The 17,776-nt window shown below is 37.5% G+C and overlaps 1 protein-coding gene across 1 annotated transcript in view; it reads left to right on the top strand.

The window, feature by feature from the left end:
• The window catches only part of LOC123565532 (uncharacterized), a 170,146-nt gene that overhangs the window by 110,120 nt on the left and 42,250 nt on the right, over positions 1 to 17,776 (top strand). Inside the window, exons 62-78 of the mRNA XM_053550318.1 lie at positions 202 to 501; positions 798 to 953; positions 1,677 to 1,859; positions 3,895 to 4,275; positions 4,939 to 5,118; positions 6,225 to 6,497; positions 7,416 to 7,550; positions 7,970 to 8,194; positions 9,589 to 9,720; positions 10,038 to 10,325; positions 10,995 to 11,166; positions 12,141 to 12,316; positions 13,480 to 13,668; positions 15,388 to 15,609; positions 16,036 to 16,056; positions 16,294 to 16,541; positions 17,287 to 17,507. Of these exons, the coding sequence (XP_053406293.1) occupies positions 202 to 501; positions 798 to 953; positions 1,677 to 1,859; positions 3,895 to 4,275; positions 4,939 to 5,118; positions 6,225 to 6,497; positions 7,416 to 7,550; positions 7,970 to 8,194; positions 9,589 to 9,720; positions 10,038 to 10,325; positions 10,995 to 11,166; positions 12,141 to 12,316; positions 13,480 to 13,668; positions 15,388 to 15,609; positions 16,036 to 16,056; positions 16,294 to 16,541; positions 17,287 to 17,507 (3,502 nt within the window). The remainder of the gene's footprint in view (positions 1 to 201; positions 502 to 797; positions 954 to 1,676; positions 1,860 to 3,894; positions 4,276 to 4,938; positions 5,119 to 6,224; positions 6,498 to 7,415; positions 7,551 to 7,969; positions 8,195 to 9,588; positions 9,721 to 10,037; positions 10,326 to 10,994; positions 11,167 to 12,140; positions 12,317 to 13,479; positions 13,669 to 15,387; positions 15,610 to 16,035; positions 16,057 to 16,293; positions 16,542 to 17,286; positions 17,508 to 17,776) is intronic.

Below are 17,776 nucleotides of genomic sequence, written 5' to 3'. Positions count from 1 at the left end.
AGGAAGGTAACATCCTGTATAGGTACAGCAGTAAAATGCAGATGGAAAATATTGAAAAGAAAATTACTTAACTTTAGTGTATACTAATAAAGTGGTCTTAGGATAAAATACATAATTATGTGGGTCTAAATTTTGTAATCTTTTTAGTGGGTTTAGTTGGGATCAAAGAATTAGCAGTATTTTTATTTTATCTCTCTGAAGGTCAAGCTGCTTGTGACCCCTGCCCAGGTGGATACTATTGTGTGTCAGGAACCACAGATTATAGTGCCTTTGCCTGTCAGTCAGGATACTATTGTCCTGAGGGTACAGAATATTTTGATCAGTACCCGTGTCCATCTGGAACATATAATCCAGACATGAATTCCAACAATGACTCAGCATGTCTACTCTGTGATCCTGGAAAATACTGCTTGGGAGCTGCCCTTAGTAACACAGTTGGGGATTGTGCTCCAGGATATTACTGCACAGGAGGGGCAGACAGTCCAAGACCCACTGCTGCTGGTAAGATGTATACTTTATTATGTTTTAGGTAATAACATTGATATATTGATTCCTGTGTCGTAAGCTCAGTTGAGAAAATAAACTTTCCGAGAAAATAAACTTGAAAGTGATCACTTGAATATCCCTAGCCAAAACTGACAGGGCATGAAAATTTTAAACTTATAAAAACTGGGTTCAGACCTTATACAAGTTAATAATCTATGAGGCAGTAAAATTAGACCTTGTTTTAAATTATGCTAAATGTTCATGACATGAAAAACATTAAATTTTACATGCAATTCTTGTTCCAAATTTAGGTAATTACTCATCTGTTGACCTATGTGTGTGTACAGACCAGAATTTTACCGGTGGGCGATGCCAGCCAGGAAGTTACTGTCCACTTGCTTCAGGTGCTCCTCTAGACTGTACACCAGGACAGTACTGTGAAACATACGAGCTCAGCACCCCAACAGGTTTGTTGCAGTATTTTCTCAGTTCCGTATTCTAGATAATTACTTTTTTATGTAACAAACAAAATCTTTTCCAAAATGTCAACTTTTGAATTGCAACTGTAAGGAAGGTCAAGGACTTTGCTGCTGTCAACATGTTTACTGATTTAGCTCCCTTGACATGCAACACCAGTACTGTAAAATCATCAAAGTTCATGGGCATGAAATTTCATGGTTTTGGTAAAAAAAAAAGGTAATTGTTTGGCTATAAATTTTTACATTTCAGTTTTTGAACATTGGAAGTTAGAGTGGAAATGCTGTTTACTGATTGGTTATCACTTTCATATATTGATGAAACCACTAAATCTGCAAAAATTAGTCCTCCACAAATGTTAAGAATTTCTCAGTAGTTGAATAATTTGTAACACATCACAGTGTCAGGTTCAGAATTTAAGCAGATTCTGATAAGTACATCAAAGCAGTGCACTCTAACTGATATTTTAGGCAGAATGTTTCAAAGCCTTGGTTTTCCCAATTGTTTTAAAATTTTCAGATTAAAAAAATACATGGTCTACCATCCTGGTTATAGTACAAGACCATAATTTCATGTTAATCTTCTAAAATTACTTAGAATTTTGTAAGTCATGCTTCTGCCAATGTTATATACATTTTTTCTTGACAAAAGTGACACCCAGTTTTAAGTATTTATTATCTATACATTTTTATAATGTGTGTATAATAATTCAGGTGACTGTGATGCCGGATATTACTGCCCTGGTGGTGATACTGAGCCAAATCCTGCCGCAACCATCTGCACAGTGGGTCACTATTGTCCACAGGGCTCTGCATCCCCAACAGCATGTCCAGCAGGAACATACTCCAACTCTACACAGCTCACACAGGAATCAGACTGTCAGAATTGTACAGCAGGTATATCAGTTAGTTCCATGTTGATAATAATTTAGTGTGTAAGCCAGTCTCTGATCAGATAGATCCATGTTGATAAAATTTGAGTTTGTAAACCAGTCTCGGATCAGATAGTTCCATGTTGATAAAACTTGAGTTTGTAAACCAGTCTCTGGTCAGATAGTTCCATGTTGATGAAATCTGAGTTAGTAAACCAGTATATAGTCAGATAGTTCCATGTTGATAAAATTTGAGTTTGTAAACCAGTCTCTGGTCTGATAGTTCCATGTTGATGAAATCTGAGTTAGTAAACCAGTATATGGTCAGATAGTTCCATGTTGATAAAATTTGAGTTTGTAAACCAGTCTCTGGTCAGATAGTTCCATGTTGATGAAATCTGAGTTAGTAAACCAGTATATGGTCAGATAGTTCCATGTTGATAAAATTTGAGTTTGTAAACCAGTCTCTAAAAATAGCCTTTTTATTGGTCATTGTGTCTTGTGTCAAATCACTATGGAGAACATGTGCCTTTCTTGGAGATCAAACTTCCGCTGACTTCAAGTCAATTGCTCCTTACCACTGTGGGTTCAAAATATCACTTTTGGGTGTAGAACTATGTTCTGTGAAGCCATCCACCTGGTTTACAAAAGGTCCATGGTTCTACCCAGGTGTGCACTTTGTACCTTCAATAAATTCTAGGAAGGGCACCTTGGGTCTTCCTCAACCATTTGGAAAGCTGAAATTTTTGGATGAAGTTGTTTTATAGTTTTATTAGCTCATCTGATTTTTTGAAAAAAAATGATGAGTTATTGTCATCACTTGAGCGGTTCGGCGTCTGCGTCTGCGTCGGCGTTGCCTTGTTAAGTTTTATATTTAGGTCAGCTTTTCTCCTAAACTATCAAAGCTATTGCTTTGAAACTTGGAATACTTGTTCACCATCATAAGCTGACCCTGTATAGCAAGAAACATAACTCCATCTTGCTTTTTGCAAGATTTATGGCCCCTTTTGTACTTAGAAAATATCAGATTTCTTAGTTAAGTTTTATGTTTAGGTCAACTTTTCTCCTAAACTATCAAAGCTATTGCTTTGAAACTTGGAATACTTGTTCACCATCATAAGCTGACCCTGTACAGCAAGAAACATAACTCCATCCTGCTTTTTGCAAGATTTATGGCCCCTTTTGGACTTAGAAAATATCAGATTTCTTGGTTAAGTTTTATGTTTAGGTCAACTTTTTCTCTTAAACTATCAAAGCTATTGCTTTGAAACTTGCAACACTTGTTCACCATCATAAGCTGACCCTGTACAGCAAGCAACATAACTCCATCCTGCTTTTTGCAATAATTATTGCCCCTTTTGGACTTAGAAAATCATTTTCTTGGTTGAGTATTATGTTTAAGGCAACTTTTCTCATAAACTATCAAAGCTATTGCTTTAAAACTTGCAACAGTTTTTCACCATCATAAGTGGACACTGTACATCAAGAAACATAACTCTATCCTGCTTTTTGCAAGAATGATGGCCCTTTTTAGACTTAGACTTAGAAAATCATGGGTAGGACAATATTTCTATTATACAAAAAAAATCAGATGAGCGTCAGCACCCGCAAGGCGGTGCTCTTGTTCTATGTGCCTTGCTTGCAATCTGTTTTGTCTAAGTTAATTATCTCCTCAATGATATATGCATCATTGCCTTCAAATCCTCTGTTTAACCTTTAACCATCTGCCAGCAAGTGAATGTGCCTTTGCAACCAGTGCAGACTAAGATCAGCCTGCAAGAATCATAGTCTGCAAGGATCACTATTCAGTCAGGAAATTTTCAGTGAAAATCCTGTGAATAATAAATGGTACTGCCCAAATTGAATGATAGACTGGTCCATTTTAGAAATTCAGCAGGGTAAAGGTTAAGTTACTTTGGGATTTCACATTGTGTAGCCTACTTGCCCTTGCCCAGTTTAAGGTCAGAAAAATTGGCCTTAGTGGCAGTTTTTATGATAGGTTAAGAAGTTTGCCTGTAGTTACATAATAGTTTTTGATGAAATTCTTATGCTTTCTGCAGGCTACTACTGTGTATCACCAGGCCTGATAGAGGTGACTGGACCATGTTTGGCAGGATACTATTGCCCTGGAGGCCAGGCTGTACAGGACCCTGTGGAATACCCATGCCCCCAGGGAATGTACTGCCCCACGGGTACAGCAGTACCATTCATGTGTGAAAACGGAACTTACCAAGATCAGACAGGTCAATCCTCATGTATAACCTGTCCTTCGAGATATTACTGCGACCCGTATGAACTGTCGACAGGAACCAATGACTCTGGAGTCATTCATCCCATATCGTGCCCCGTTGGTCATTATTGCCCGTTAGGAACAGGAGCAAAAAACAGCTTCCCGTGTCTGCCAGGAACCTATAGCAATGACATAGAATTGGAGGCTGACAGTAAGTTGAATCAGATTTTGTGTTTTTGGTTTAACTGACGATCATCAGCAGCATGGGAACATATAATTTCAAGTTCTAAAGGTAAAATAAATTAGAAACTTTTTTAATTAAGATTTAATACTGGGGATTAAATGTAATCACAAAATCCATGAAAAGTATTCATCTGTTTTATGGTGCAGTTCCTGCATACTGGCTAGACTAAAAGTATCCAGAATTTTCTGAAAATACTAATATGGTATGCACTGTGAAAAGAATCTTGTCACAGGGGTAGAAGGTGCATAAGGGAATACCTTACTCTCGGGTAACATGGAGAGTACTTGGCAAAGCCTCTTTACTGCCTGAACAATTACTTTTAACAATTACCCTCAAACAGTTAAAACCAGTGAAAAATGGTTAAATCAGATAGCAGTTTGACCTAGTCCCTTGTGAATTCAAAGTTTTTGTACCAAAAGAATAACAAGTTGGCGTCAGTTAATACATGGTATATATAAATGAATGACTGCATTCACTTTTTACAATGTTGCAAATTCATCATTTTGACAGTTTTGAATGAAGTAAGACAGACCAGTGCAAATTCATGAAAAAAAGATTCACATGATTTTTTTTTGTGTTTTACAATGTTTGAGGTCAGCTATATATGATTGTAAATTTCCTTGTTTGCAGATGAATGTTTTGATTGTACCAACCAATATTATTGCCAGTCATATGGTCTCACTGCCGTAGAGGGACTGTGTGCCCCAGGATACTTCTGTAATGCCAAAGCATCCACCCCGACCCCAACAGATGGTACCACTGGAAATATTTGTCCAGAAGGCCAGTATTGTCCAGAGGGAACGTTTATACGTGAGTATTGTTTCAGTTTTACAGTTTGAGGAAATGTATGTACTAAAACATTGTATCACATGTTTTACGTTGTGGGAGTGAAATATGCAGTTACATAATTTTGATGTTATATAGAGGATATTTGTTTGTTTCAGTGAAATATCAATTTTATTTCACAAGTGAGAATCAAAAACTGATATTTTCACGAGTGGCGTAGCCACAATAGCCACGAGTGAAAATGACTTTTTTTTTGGTGCTCACGAGTGAAATAAAATTGATATTTCACTGAAACAAACAAATTTTCTTTTTATTTCATGTGTAAAACTCTATTTTTGTTGCGTAATTTATAAAAATGTCGAAAATCGTGGGAAAGATCAGCAGAAAGCATAACACAAATGACGTCATTTTATCGATGTCATCGTCATTATGGTCCCTGGTATTCATAACGCCCGGTATACAATTTGACTTCAGTTGCGACGGAGGACCGGAACAAGTTCGGCAAAAACAGTGAAAATAAAAATGATAATCTACTGTTTCAAAACTGTGGATTATCACTTTTATTTCACTGAGAAAACTCTATAATTCACTGGAAAACATAAAATAAACTAGTGTAATGGCATTTTGAAATTGACAGTGTTTCAAGTACATGTTGGTCAGCTTTATTTTGTCTTTAACTGGAAAAAAGAAATTTCAAAGATTTGTATGCCTTCAAAGGAGAAACATCCTGTAATTGATTCGTTTGTTTAGCAGACTATCTGAAAATCATTCCAGTGACACTTTTCACAGTATAGAGCATAAACAGAATATATGTCACACAAGAGTGCCATCTCTACCTACAAGGTTGTAGGCAAAAGCACTAGTATTATCGCTAACACTGTGAAAAGTTTGCCATTTTTAGGTTACGTGTGTTTTGCAAACAAATTTGTTCTGGGCAAAAGCTCAGATTTCAGAAAATTAAAGTAAGTTTCATATACAATGAAACATCCTGTGTATCATGCATCAGTGGCTTATACACCCAACTTGCTAATGCACTTCAATATAGTTTTGTTTGGATTATTCAAAAATTTAAATAATTTGGGTGTTGACATTGAGTTGACAGTGTTTCACTTTAACATTTTTATTTGCAGCTACTGATTGCCCGGCGGGAACTTACAGCAACTTGACAGGACTGGCAAATGTCAGTGAATGCATCCCTTGTGACGCCGGTAAATACTGCCCATCAGATGGCCTTATTGAGCCTCATGCAGACTGTTCGGCTGGATATTTCTGTGAACTTGGATCTACTGAACCAACCCCAGTCGGACAGGTCTACGGGTACGAATGTATAATAGGTCACTATTGTGAACAAGGAACAAAGTCGCCGACACCATGCCCCAAGGGAACCTATAACCCTGATATAGGTAAGTGTAGACTGAAAATTTCTTAATCATTCTAGTTACTTTAACTTCAGTTAAAAGACATATAGAATAAAACAGATCTGAAACTATTATAAGAACAAGGAAGAAACTCTCGCAAAGTCTCTTGCTGACCAAATGAGATAACATATGTAAAAAAGTTTTCTTTACCTTTCATTCAATTAAGAAATGAAATGATTTTTCCCAGTATTCATGCGAAATGAACAACAGAATAGGATCGGCAAATTGCCAATCCTATTCTGTCATTCATTTCGCATGAACACCGAAAAAAATAGTTTCATTTCTTATATTTACATTATATTTCCTTTCCATTTGTAAACAAGATAATATTATAAATTGCACATATTTTGTAGCATTTAACATTAAAATCAGCTTCCTGGCCATTCTGTTCAACACACAGAATAACTGCGACGTCATCTAAGGAACGTTCTCCCTGACTATACGCGGACATTGTCAAAACAGCGATCAGTTATCACTAAGCAGCGATGACGTAAATTTCGCGCCTTTCCTTTTGTTGTTCATATGAAATGAACGTCATAATTTTCAATGGAAAAGAATAGGGCGAATGTAAATATAAAGCATTAAAGTGCAGGTGTTTGATAAATTTATCAAACTATATATCATTTTACAAACAAATGGACAGTCATAGTTCTGTCGTTTATTATTCCTTATTTCCATGTTTTAATGCGTAATTAACAAGGAGTAAACTTGCAGACTTTCTTTGTAATTATAGGAACTGTTTCATGAAAATTATGTCATTTGATTGAACATTTTAATTTTCTAGATTTAAATTCACAATGTGAGGGATTTTGTAAAGTGGTTTCTCAGGGCATTCCATTCCTAACAATGGTGCATTCTTGGCTGTTGTGAAAGTGATTGCTAAAAAGTTGTTTTATTTAACAGGAAAGCAAGCTCTGTCAGATTGTGTCGACTGCCCAGGTGGATCTTACTGTCTTACGTCGGGAAGTAGCAATATCACTAACGACTGTGATCCAGGCTATTACTGCATCGGAGCAGCTTTTGAAAGCAACCCAACGGGTAAGTAATAAGTACAATGTTAAAGTCTTTCAGTTCAATTTTTCAGGAAGTTTGAATGAAAATTTACTCACAAGAAAACATTGTCAGCCTATTTATTAATAACCTGTGGAAAGCTTAAGACCATGTGTATCTGTTGTCATTGGATTAAACACTCTATGTTATGACTGTATGAAAAGTCAGTATGTGTTAAGTCTGTAGTGTGTAAAGTGTTATTGGGTCTTCCATTTTCAGAACCATTTTGAAATTTGGCAGTGATGTTTGTAAACAACTTTACAGCTTGTGTCTTCAAGACCATGTTAGATTTCTAAAAAAAACAGTGGTTTTCTTTTTTTGTATCCAATTTTCTTGAGACACAGTGTAAATCCGCATTGTTTCTCAGATAATGTCACTGGCAATTTTAAATCCTTACCATTTTATAGATAATGTCACCGGAGATATTTGCCCCATTGGGTACTACTGTCCACTTGGCTCTGCTACTTATACAGTATGTGCTCCGGGCACATACACAAACACCACAGGACAAGCCTTGTGTCACACATGCCCAGCAGGCTTCCAGTGCACAGGAGGCGACGTGGTTGATCCATGCCCGCAGGGACAGTACTGTCCAGAAGGAACAGGTGTTGTAACACAGCCATGCCCAGCTGGTAAGAAATTTATGAAGATAATATCATTTATTTAATATTTAAAAAATAATAATATTCTGAAATAATTGGTGGGAGGCTAATTTTCATGGATTTCATGGTTTCATCAATTTAGAAAATTTAAATCCAATGAACATGTGAAATTCACACTAGCTTAAATATACCAGTTTGTATCCCCATGGAAAAGCCATTTTGGCCAAAGTCATGAAATGTAATGCCCACAAAATTAAATGATTTCACAGGATAAGAATCAAATTATTAAGTATGTCTTTTTGAAGCTTAGAAGGCAGCCTAGCAAATTAATAGCAGGTTTCTATTCAAAGGCATAACATACTATTGCAATCACCTATTATAAGATTTTCTAGTGACGTTTTTGTGCCCCCCTGTGAGTGGTGGGGGCATATAGATTTGGTCTTGTCCGTGCGTCCGTCCGAAGTTCGTGACGTGCCTAGCTCAAAATGTAATTGATATATATTGATGAAACCTTGCATGAGTCTTTACCATGATATGAACTTGCGCACCTCCTATTTTTCATCTGGGTCCGCCTCCTATATCCAGAGTTATTGCCCCTGAAATAGTCAAAAATGCACATTTTCACCTTGTGACGCGCCTAACTCAAAAAGTATTACATATAAATTGATTAAACCTTGCATGAGTCTTTATTATGATATGAACTTGTGCACCTCCTATTTTTTTATCTGCCTCCGTCCCCTATTTTCAGAGTTATGGCCCCTGAAATAGTCAAAAATGCACATTTTCACCTTGTGACGCACCTAGCTCAAAATTTATTACATATAAATTGATTAAACCTTGCATGAGTCTTTATTATGATATGAATTTGCGCACCTCCTATTTTTTATCTGCCTCCATCCCCTATTTTCAGAGTTATGGCCCCTGAAATAGTCAAAAAATGCACATTTTCACCTAATTATGTGCCTAACTAAAAAAGTATTTAATGTAAATTCATGAAACCTTGCTTGAGTCTTTATCATAATGTGACCTTGCACTCTTGGCATTCTTCTTGAGAATCTTAGCATTTATTACAGAGTTATGGCCCTTGAAATAGCCAAAATAGTGGATTTTTTGTTTGTGATGCTCATAGCTCAAAAAGTATATGGTATAGAATAATGAATCCTTTTCATAATTTTTTTTTTGAGGCTATTCCCCATTAAGACTGCAAACATTTGAATTATATCCCCTTATTTGTGACAAATGTACCAGTGGGGGGCACACCCTGTGTCCTACAGACACATTCTAGTTTTTTCATGATTTGATAGAACAGTGTTGATTATAGTTATAATGTTGCCTGATCATCTATTTTCAATGTTTTTAAATTTGTGACTTTCTAATATTATCCAGTTTATGGTAATACATTTATGTGCTATTATTATTTCAAGGTACATATGGAGCGACAACAGGTCTCGCTAACTACACAGATTGCACCGACTGTACTTCGGGATACTACTGCGAAACAACCGGTCTACTTGCCCCAACAGGAGTGTGTGATCCTGGACATTACTGTGTACAGGGTAAGTCTAGGGCTGAGCCCAAAAACTGTTGAAACAGAATATAAATAAAGAACAAGATACAATAGTTTTGCACTCTGTCCTCAAAGTATCTGCCTTGCCTTTGATATTTTAAAGAAATATTAATAAAACCATGTTTGTTCTTGTTAGATTAATTGTTGTAGATTACATGGTATAGAGTAATTTGCAAAAGAAAATTTACTATGAAATCATAATTTGTGTAAAATTTGTTCACTAGAGTGTGATTTTATATTCTGGAAGATTTTTTTCTGATCAGTATTGCTGTTAAATCAATCAAATACTTATTTCACAATTTACAGGTGTAGATTTGAAGGTACCAGCTACAGGAATAGGAAATACAGGAACCGGCGATGTGTGCCCGGCTGGCTTTGAGTGCCCAAGCAATTCTGCCTTCTACAGTCCATGTGTACCGGGTACCTACTCACCAGGAGATGGATATTCTAGTTGTTTGGCTTGTCCACAGGGATACTATTGTGTAAATGCTACGGTTAGTCCGGTTATATGCCCAACAGGACACTATTGTCCAGAAGGGACAACAGCCGCCACGGAATTCACATGCCCGGCTGGAACTTACAACAATGTGACTGGTAAGTTGTGCGTCTGCTGCAGAAAGATAGTAAGCTAGTAAGAAGTGCATCAACTGCTACAACTTGATAAGAACTCTCTTTCAAAATCACTTTATTATTTGCTATCTGTTAAAATTACTTTATGCAACTAGCATCTTGAATTGCTGCATCAAGCAGATAAAACTTGAGTTTGAAGACCAGTCTCAGAATGCAGCCTTGTCATTGGCCAGTTTCAAATTTGTTTGCAGAAACAACCAATCAGATGTTAGAATTTGAGACTGGTTTCCACACTCAGTTTTATAAGCTTTGACCCACAACTTTCATAATATGGAATTATTGCAGACAGCTTAAATGCCACATTTTGTGAACATAACATTTAATTTTGAAATTAGTTGTGGCCTTAAATGCATATGTAGCAGTTGTGGTTTTCATTATTCATTCGAAATTTTATTTAAATCTGTGTTAATTCAACCCTTAACAGAGCAAATAGAAAATTTTATGAATGACTAAGGGTCAAGGACATTGACAAATATAGGGGCCATTATCTTTTCTTCATTTGTGCAGTAACTGTTCTATAGTGATATATTTAAATCTGTTGAAAATTATGCTTGTAGGAAAATTATTTTTAATATACCTTGTAACTCACTCTGACATGACTTTCATGGATATTTTCAATACAATATTTTCTAGGCTCCACCAATGACACAGACTGTATAGATTGTCCCCCGGGTTATTTCTGTGAGGGGACCGGCAATGTTGTGCCTGATGGACTCTGTGAGGAAGGATTCTGGTGTGCTGGCGCCGCCTCTAGTGCCCGACCTTATGACCCTGGTAATGCAGTATCTACTGGAGGAAATGCTAGGTATGTGTACATGATATATTTAATCAGTATCTGTTTAAAGTTGAATAAGTTATAACTTACACAAATCTGATCGTTTCAGTGTTTCCATTTCCTCATGTTTTAACCATATGAGCCATGCCATGAGAAAACCAAAACTGTGGCTTTGCAACCAGCATGGATCCAGACCAGCCTGCGCATCCGCGCAGTCTGGTCAGGATCCATGCTGTTCGCTAATGGTTTCTCTAATTGCAATAGGCTTTGAAACGAACTGTTAGTGAACAGCATGGATCCTGACCAGATGCGCAGATGCTCAGGCTGGTCTGGATCCATGCTGGTCACAAAGCCACTATGTTGGTTTTTTCATGGCGCGGCTCATATAAATTTTAAGTGCACATAATACAGTGAAATCATGTAATTTCATGGGCATGAAATTCTGTTTTTTGCCAGGGTGGCTATTTTGAGAGGATACGGATTTTTAATATGAATTTAAAATTAATGGGAATTGAACATGTTCATTTGGATACAATTTCATGGATAAGGTGAACCACGAATTCTGAGAAAAAAGTCAGGTAACTTTTATAATGATTAATCAAAGATCTGAAGTTACTAAAAAAAGAAAACAAAAGGGAACAACAGAGTTTTCATTTGGTCTTTCACTCTATCTGAAAAATCAGCCAAAATGCTACACTTGCAATATCTTTAGCAGTGTAAAAAACTCAAATTGTTTTACCTTGTACATTTTGAAGTCTTAGTCATAATGTATGATACAATCTGAGTTTGTGTGTATGAATTAGTTGATTTCGGTTTTTGAAGATCATATGGATGAGAAATATTTGTTTGTTGGGATTTAATTTTGTGGACTTGCACAACCACCAAAATGAATCCCCCTCATATGGCAATGACTTTGCAATAATGGTGATGTTAACTGAAATGTAACAATGCAAAATTTTGTTTCAGATAAAAAATGTTTTAAAATTTTGAACTTTATTTCATAGTGCTTTGTACTCCAATGACACATGTGCTCCAATGTGGGATTGTGTATGCACGAATTTCCTCCTGTCGACAGGAGGTATCTGCCCCATGGGCTACTACTGCCCAGAGGGATCATCCAAGCCCATTGACTGTGACCCGGGAAAATACTGCGAGACTCCTGGTCTACCTTTGCCCACAGGTGATTATAGTTTCCATTTAAAAGAAAAAGAAAAACAAATATTGATATACATCAAAGTGTGACCAATGAAGTGTGATTATCTGTTAATTTAAAAGTTGATGTTAAAAAAGGCAAGGAGAAATGTGGCATCTGTTTCATTTTAAAGATTTTTTTTATGCCCCCACTTTGGGGAGGAGAGGGGGGGGGCATATAGATTGGCCCTTGTCCGTCCATCCGTCCTTCCGAGAATGTTGTGTCGCGCCTAGCCCCAAAAGTATTTGACGTAGAGGCACAAAAGTTTACAGGAATGTTGGTCACCATGTGTAGTTATGCACCTGGGGTTTCTCGCATCCGGATTCATTCATTCATATAGGAGTTATGGCCCCTGACTTTGTAAAAATTGGTCATTTTAGTGTTGTGTTGCGCCTAGCTCCAAAAGTGTTTGACGTAGAGTCACCAAAGTTTACAGGAATGTTGGTCACATGTGCAGTTGTGCACCTGGGGTTTTGCGTCCGGATTCATCCAGTCATGTAAGAGTTATGGCCCCTGACTTAGTAAAAATTGGACATTTTAATGTTGTGTAGCGCGTAGTTCCAAAAATATTTGACCTAGAGTCACCAAAGTTTACAGGAATGATGGTCAGCATGTGAAGTTGTGCACCTGGGGTTTCGCGTCTGGATTCATCCAGTCATGTAGGAGTTATGGCCCCTGACTTAGTAAATAATTGGTCATTTTAATGTTGTGTCGCATGTAGCTCCAAAAGTATTTGACCTAGAGTCACCAAAGTTTACAGGAATGTTGGTCAGCATGTGCAGTTGTGCATCTGGGGTTTCGCATCCAGATTCATTCAGTATTGTAGGAGTTATGGCCCCTGACCTAGGAATTGATTGCCATTTTAATGTCATGTAGTGGGGGCATCTGTGTCCCATGGACACATTTCTAGTTTAAGATTAATTCCAATGTCAGACAAACAAAATCAAGAATGCTACAAACACCCTTGATTCCATAGTATTTCACTAGCTAGTAATGTTGCAAATTTTATATCACTTAAATCAGAAAGAGCATAAAGTAACTGTTATTGCGAAATGGCAAAACCATTCTATTTGAGTTGTTATCCTTCAGATTAAACCATCTTTGTATGGAAAATTTGCTTCTTTGTATTCACATTCATAATGTATTTACAGGAAACTGTTCAGCAGGGCATTACTGCACCAATACAAGTACGACCCCACAGCAGATACCATGTCCGGTGGGTCATTATTGTCCGGAAGGTCAACAGCCGATACAGTGTCCAGCGGGAACGTTTTCAAACAACGAGCAAAACCAACAGGAATCAGACTGCGATAATTGCACAGCAGGAAGCTATTGTAATGGTAAGACAAAAATTGTTACCATAAAGTTTAATAATTCCTTGTGGAAGTTTTCTTTCTCTATTGAAATAGTTTTTTTTTTTTTTTAAAGAATCAGTAGTCTTAGTTCTATTTTTATTCTGATGAAATGATTTTAAATTCAAGATGGTATGCATATACATGCATACACATATACTTTGTGTCAGTGAGAGGATCTTGACAAAAAAGGAGCCTACATTTGTAAGTGGTTAGGGTGAGTTTAACGTTTACCTTTACCCTGCTAAGTTTCTAAAATGGACTGGTCTATCATTCAGTTTGGGCAGTACCATTAGTTACTCGAAGGGGTGTTCACTGAAAATCTACTGACTGAATAGCAAACAGTGCAGACCATGATCAGCCTGCACGGATGCACTGGCCACAAAGGCAAAATCACTTGCCGCCAGCAGGCTAAAGGTTAAAATATATACACCTCACTGATGTATGTTTGAAACCCGGCCTTGTACGTAGAATATGAAGAAGCTCTCCAGCCGGCTTGCAGAATGTCACAGGTTCTACTGAAGTTGCTGCATGCGCCTTAAAGATTGTCAGGAAGGATATCTCGGGCCTTACTTATTGGTTATAGTTTGCAAGTCATCGTTATTAGAGTGAAACACTGCTGGCTCAGGCTTCAGTGGTTCAAGAACCTTGGCTGACAAGTTTCATGTAGTCCTCGATCGTTCTCATAATATATTCTTATTATTGGTCTCTAGAATTGTGGTATAACTCAAGAAATTTGCTCATCGACTTGCAGCTTCGAGCAGTTGGTGTTTGTCTGTAGATGTGATTCTAGACCCAATATAAACAAACAACCTTTACTAAAATACTGGATTTTTTTATGCCCCCGAAGGGAGGCATATAGTTTTTGAACCGTCTGTCAGTCTGTCAGTCTGTCGGTCTGTCAGTCTGTCTGTCCGCAATTTTCGTGTCCGGTCCATATCTTTGTCATCGATGGATGGATTTTCAAATAACTTGGCATGAATGTGTACCACAGTAAGACGACATGTCGCGCGCAAGACCCACGTCCGTAGCTCAAAGGTCAAGGTCACACTTAGACGTTAAAGGTCATTTTTCATGATACTGCATTCGTGTCCGGTCCATATCTTTGTCATCGATGGATGGATTTTCAAATCACTTGGCATGAATGTGTACTACAGTAAGACGACGTGTCGCGCGCAAGACCCAGGTCCGTAGCTCAAAGGTCAAGGTCACACTTAGACGTTAAAGGTCATTTTTCATGATAGTGCATTCGTGTCCGGTCCATATCTTTGTCATCCATAGATGGATTTTCAAATAACTTGGCATGAATGTGTACCACAGGAAGACGACGTGTCACGCGCAAGACCCAGGTCCGTAGCTCAAAGGTCAAGGTCACACTTAGACGTTAAAGGTCATATTTCATGATAGTGCATTGATGGATGTGTCCGGTCCATATCTTTGTCATTCATGCATGGATTTTAAAATTATTGGGCATGAATGTGTACCACAGTAAGGCGACGTGTCGTGCGCAAGACCCAGGTCCGTAGGTCAAAGGTCCTAAACTCTAACATCGGCCATAACTATTCATTCAAAGTGCCATTAGGGGCATTGGTGTCATCCTATGGAGACAGCTCTTGTTTAAATAGTGGTGAATTTAGTTTATATTGATTTATCTATGCATTATTGTGATAAAAGCTCAAGCCAAGTCATAAACGGCGTCTATTTCAGGCACGGGATTGACAGCTCCCAGCGGTCTGTGCGCCCCAGGTTATTACTGTCCAGGAGGTCAGAGTTCAATCACACCTTCTGGTCTCGATTGCTGGGCCGGCCACTTTTGTGAAGAAGGATCAAATATCCCGACTTTCTGCCCCAATGGCACCTACCAGCCAAATACCGGACAGTCTAGTTGTATTAACTGCCCACCTGGCTTCTACTGTAACTTGGCGCTAGGTAAGTCTGGTTTTAATTCCAGTACTTTTCATTCAAGTTGTTTAAAAAGTAAATAATTTTTAAGAGGTAGCTTTTTTAATCACATGTAGTTGTGTTTTTTATAGAGAACAAATGTTTTGCTTTCTATAAATGAAGTCATGATCTCCTGTTATGATAAATTAATAAATCTGTATGTTAGAATCATGCTGCTTTGAGCCCTGCAAGGGTTGTCTTCAGTTGAAGCCATCCATCTGGCTTGCAGAAAAATGATGGTTCTACCTATATGTCTGCTAGTGCCTGTGAGGGGCACTAGGGGTCTTCTTCCACCATCAAAGCAGGAAAGTCCCAAAATGACTTGAAGTGCAGTGATGTGACTTAAAACCAAGCTGAAACATTGTGTAATAAAGGTTTCCTGTTTTTAAACAATTTCATTTTTAAATATTTCAGGAGATAGTACATACTGCAATGGTAAGTTTTTTTTATTTTTCACCTCTTACTAATTTTACTACTATAGATTTTGCACACTCACACAGAGTGTCACCCCCAAGATATATGAAAGTTTACTTAGTCTTAAATTGTCAACAAGTGACATATGTCCAAACAGTAATATTAAGTGGGGGCACTATTTTCCTATTTAATCGATTCTTCTGGTTTATATACTGTATATAAGAGTTTTGTGTTAAAATATAATGTGTTTTGTTTAAGGAGCTCCTGTCACTGAGCCCACTAACTGTACAATGGGATATTACTGTGGCGGAGCCACTAGCGTGCCAACACCGTGTCCTGTCGGTACATATGGAGATGCTCTTAACTATATTTATGATACGGACTGTCAGCCTTGTACCCCAGGAATGTATTGTGAAACTGAGGGGCTGATAGCACCAACCGGAAATTGTAGCGCTGGCTATTATTGTACTGGTGCTGCAGAAATAGCGGCACCTATAGATCATAATGTAAGTTTATTCAGGAAACAATTTTGCTGCAGAAAAAGTGTCGCATATAAATCAAAACGTAAGCTTTCTCATAAGATAGTTTTGCTGGATCCCATAGAATGATCTCTAAAGAAGAAAACTGAAGGCCTCATATCCAAGGGTTGCAAGTTTTTTTTTCCTATGAAAGTTTGTTTTAACTTAAAGTGATAATTTGTCCTTTTCCGTAGTTTCATATGGCGAGGTTGAACACTGGACACTTGAACATTGACAACTCAAGCACAAGGGCCTTCTCAAACAAATCCATTTGGTCCCTAGCTGGTTTACTTATCTTTTCTATGTATGGATGGCCCAAAGTCCTTTGTAACTTAAGTGTTTTGCTCATCCCTGTGAAACTGAGCAAGCAGCATTTTCTGTATTTACTTCATCTGCTATTCTTGTACCAAAGACTCTTTGAATGTTATAGAACCTGTAGTGGGAAAAAAATCTTGGCCATTAATATGCCTTTAGTAAAATTATCAAATCAAATTGTTTAGATACATGTGTAGACTGTGAAATTATCGTTAATTTTCATGGGGGACTGATTTGCGTGGATTTTTTTGTTGTGTCAGTCCACAAAATTAAATCTCAAAGAACAAATAAAATTCCCATTCATTTTATCTACAAGTCTTGAAATCCGTGAATTCAGATCCCCATGAAAGAGCCGTTTTAAGCTAAAACCCTGAAATTTTATGCACATTAAACTAAATTAAACTATGTCTTTGATCAGGTTGACCATTCAGATAACACATCATACACTGGCAATGACATCTGTCCATTGGGATACTACTGTCCAGTCGGCTCGGACTACCCAGATCCTTGCCCAATAAGCACGTTCTCACGAAGCACTGGTGTTACAGTGGACAGCGACTGTCTGCCATGTCTGCCAGGACACTACTGCAATGTTCTTGCAAATGTGAAAAACTCGACCATGCCGATCTGTGATCCTGGGTAAGTCGGACTTAATTCATCTTGGTTAAGTAAAAGTGTTTTTGTTTGTTTGTTTTTTTCTTTGGCTGAAAAAAAATCAGTTTCCCTTGTGTTGGCAATAAATGTTAACTTCTTGAACCCTGCTACGTCCAAACTAAGCCTAATTTTGACTTGCTTTAATTTCATAAATTAAAAGTGGGTAACCTCATTTATGGTGATAAAAATCCTGTTTTAAAATTGTGCATTGCACTGTAAAATAAGAATGTCCCTAATTGAATCTAATCTACTTT

The sequence above is a fragment of the Mercenaria mercenaria genome, chromosome 8, assembly GCF_021730395.1.
Source record: "Mercenaria mercenaria strain notata chromosome 8, MADL_Memer_1, whole genome shotgun sequence".
Lineage (NCBI taxonomy): Eukaryota > Metazoa > Mollusca > Bivalvia > Venerida > Veneridae > Mercenaria > Mercenaria mercenaria.
This window is presented reverse-complemented; position numbering and strand designations above follow the sequence as displayed.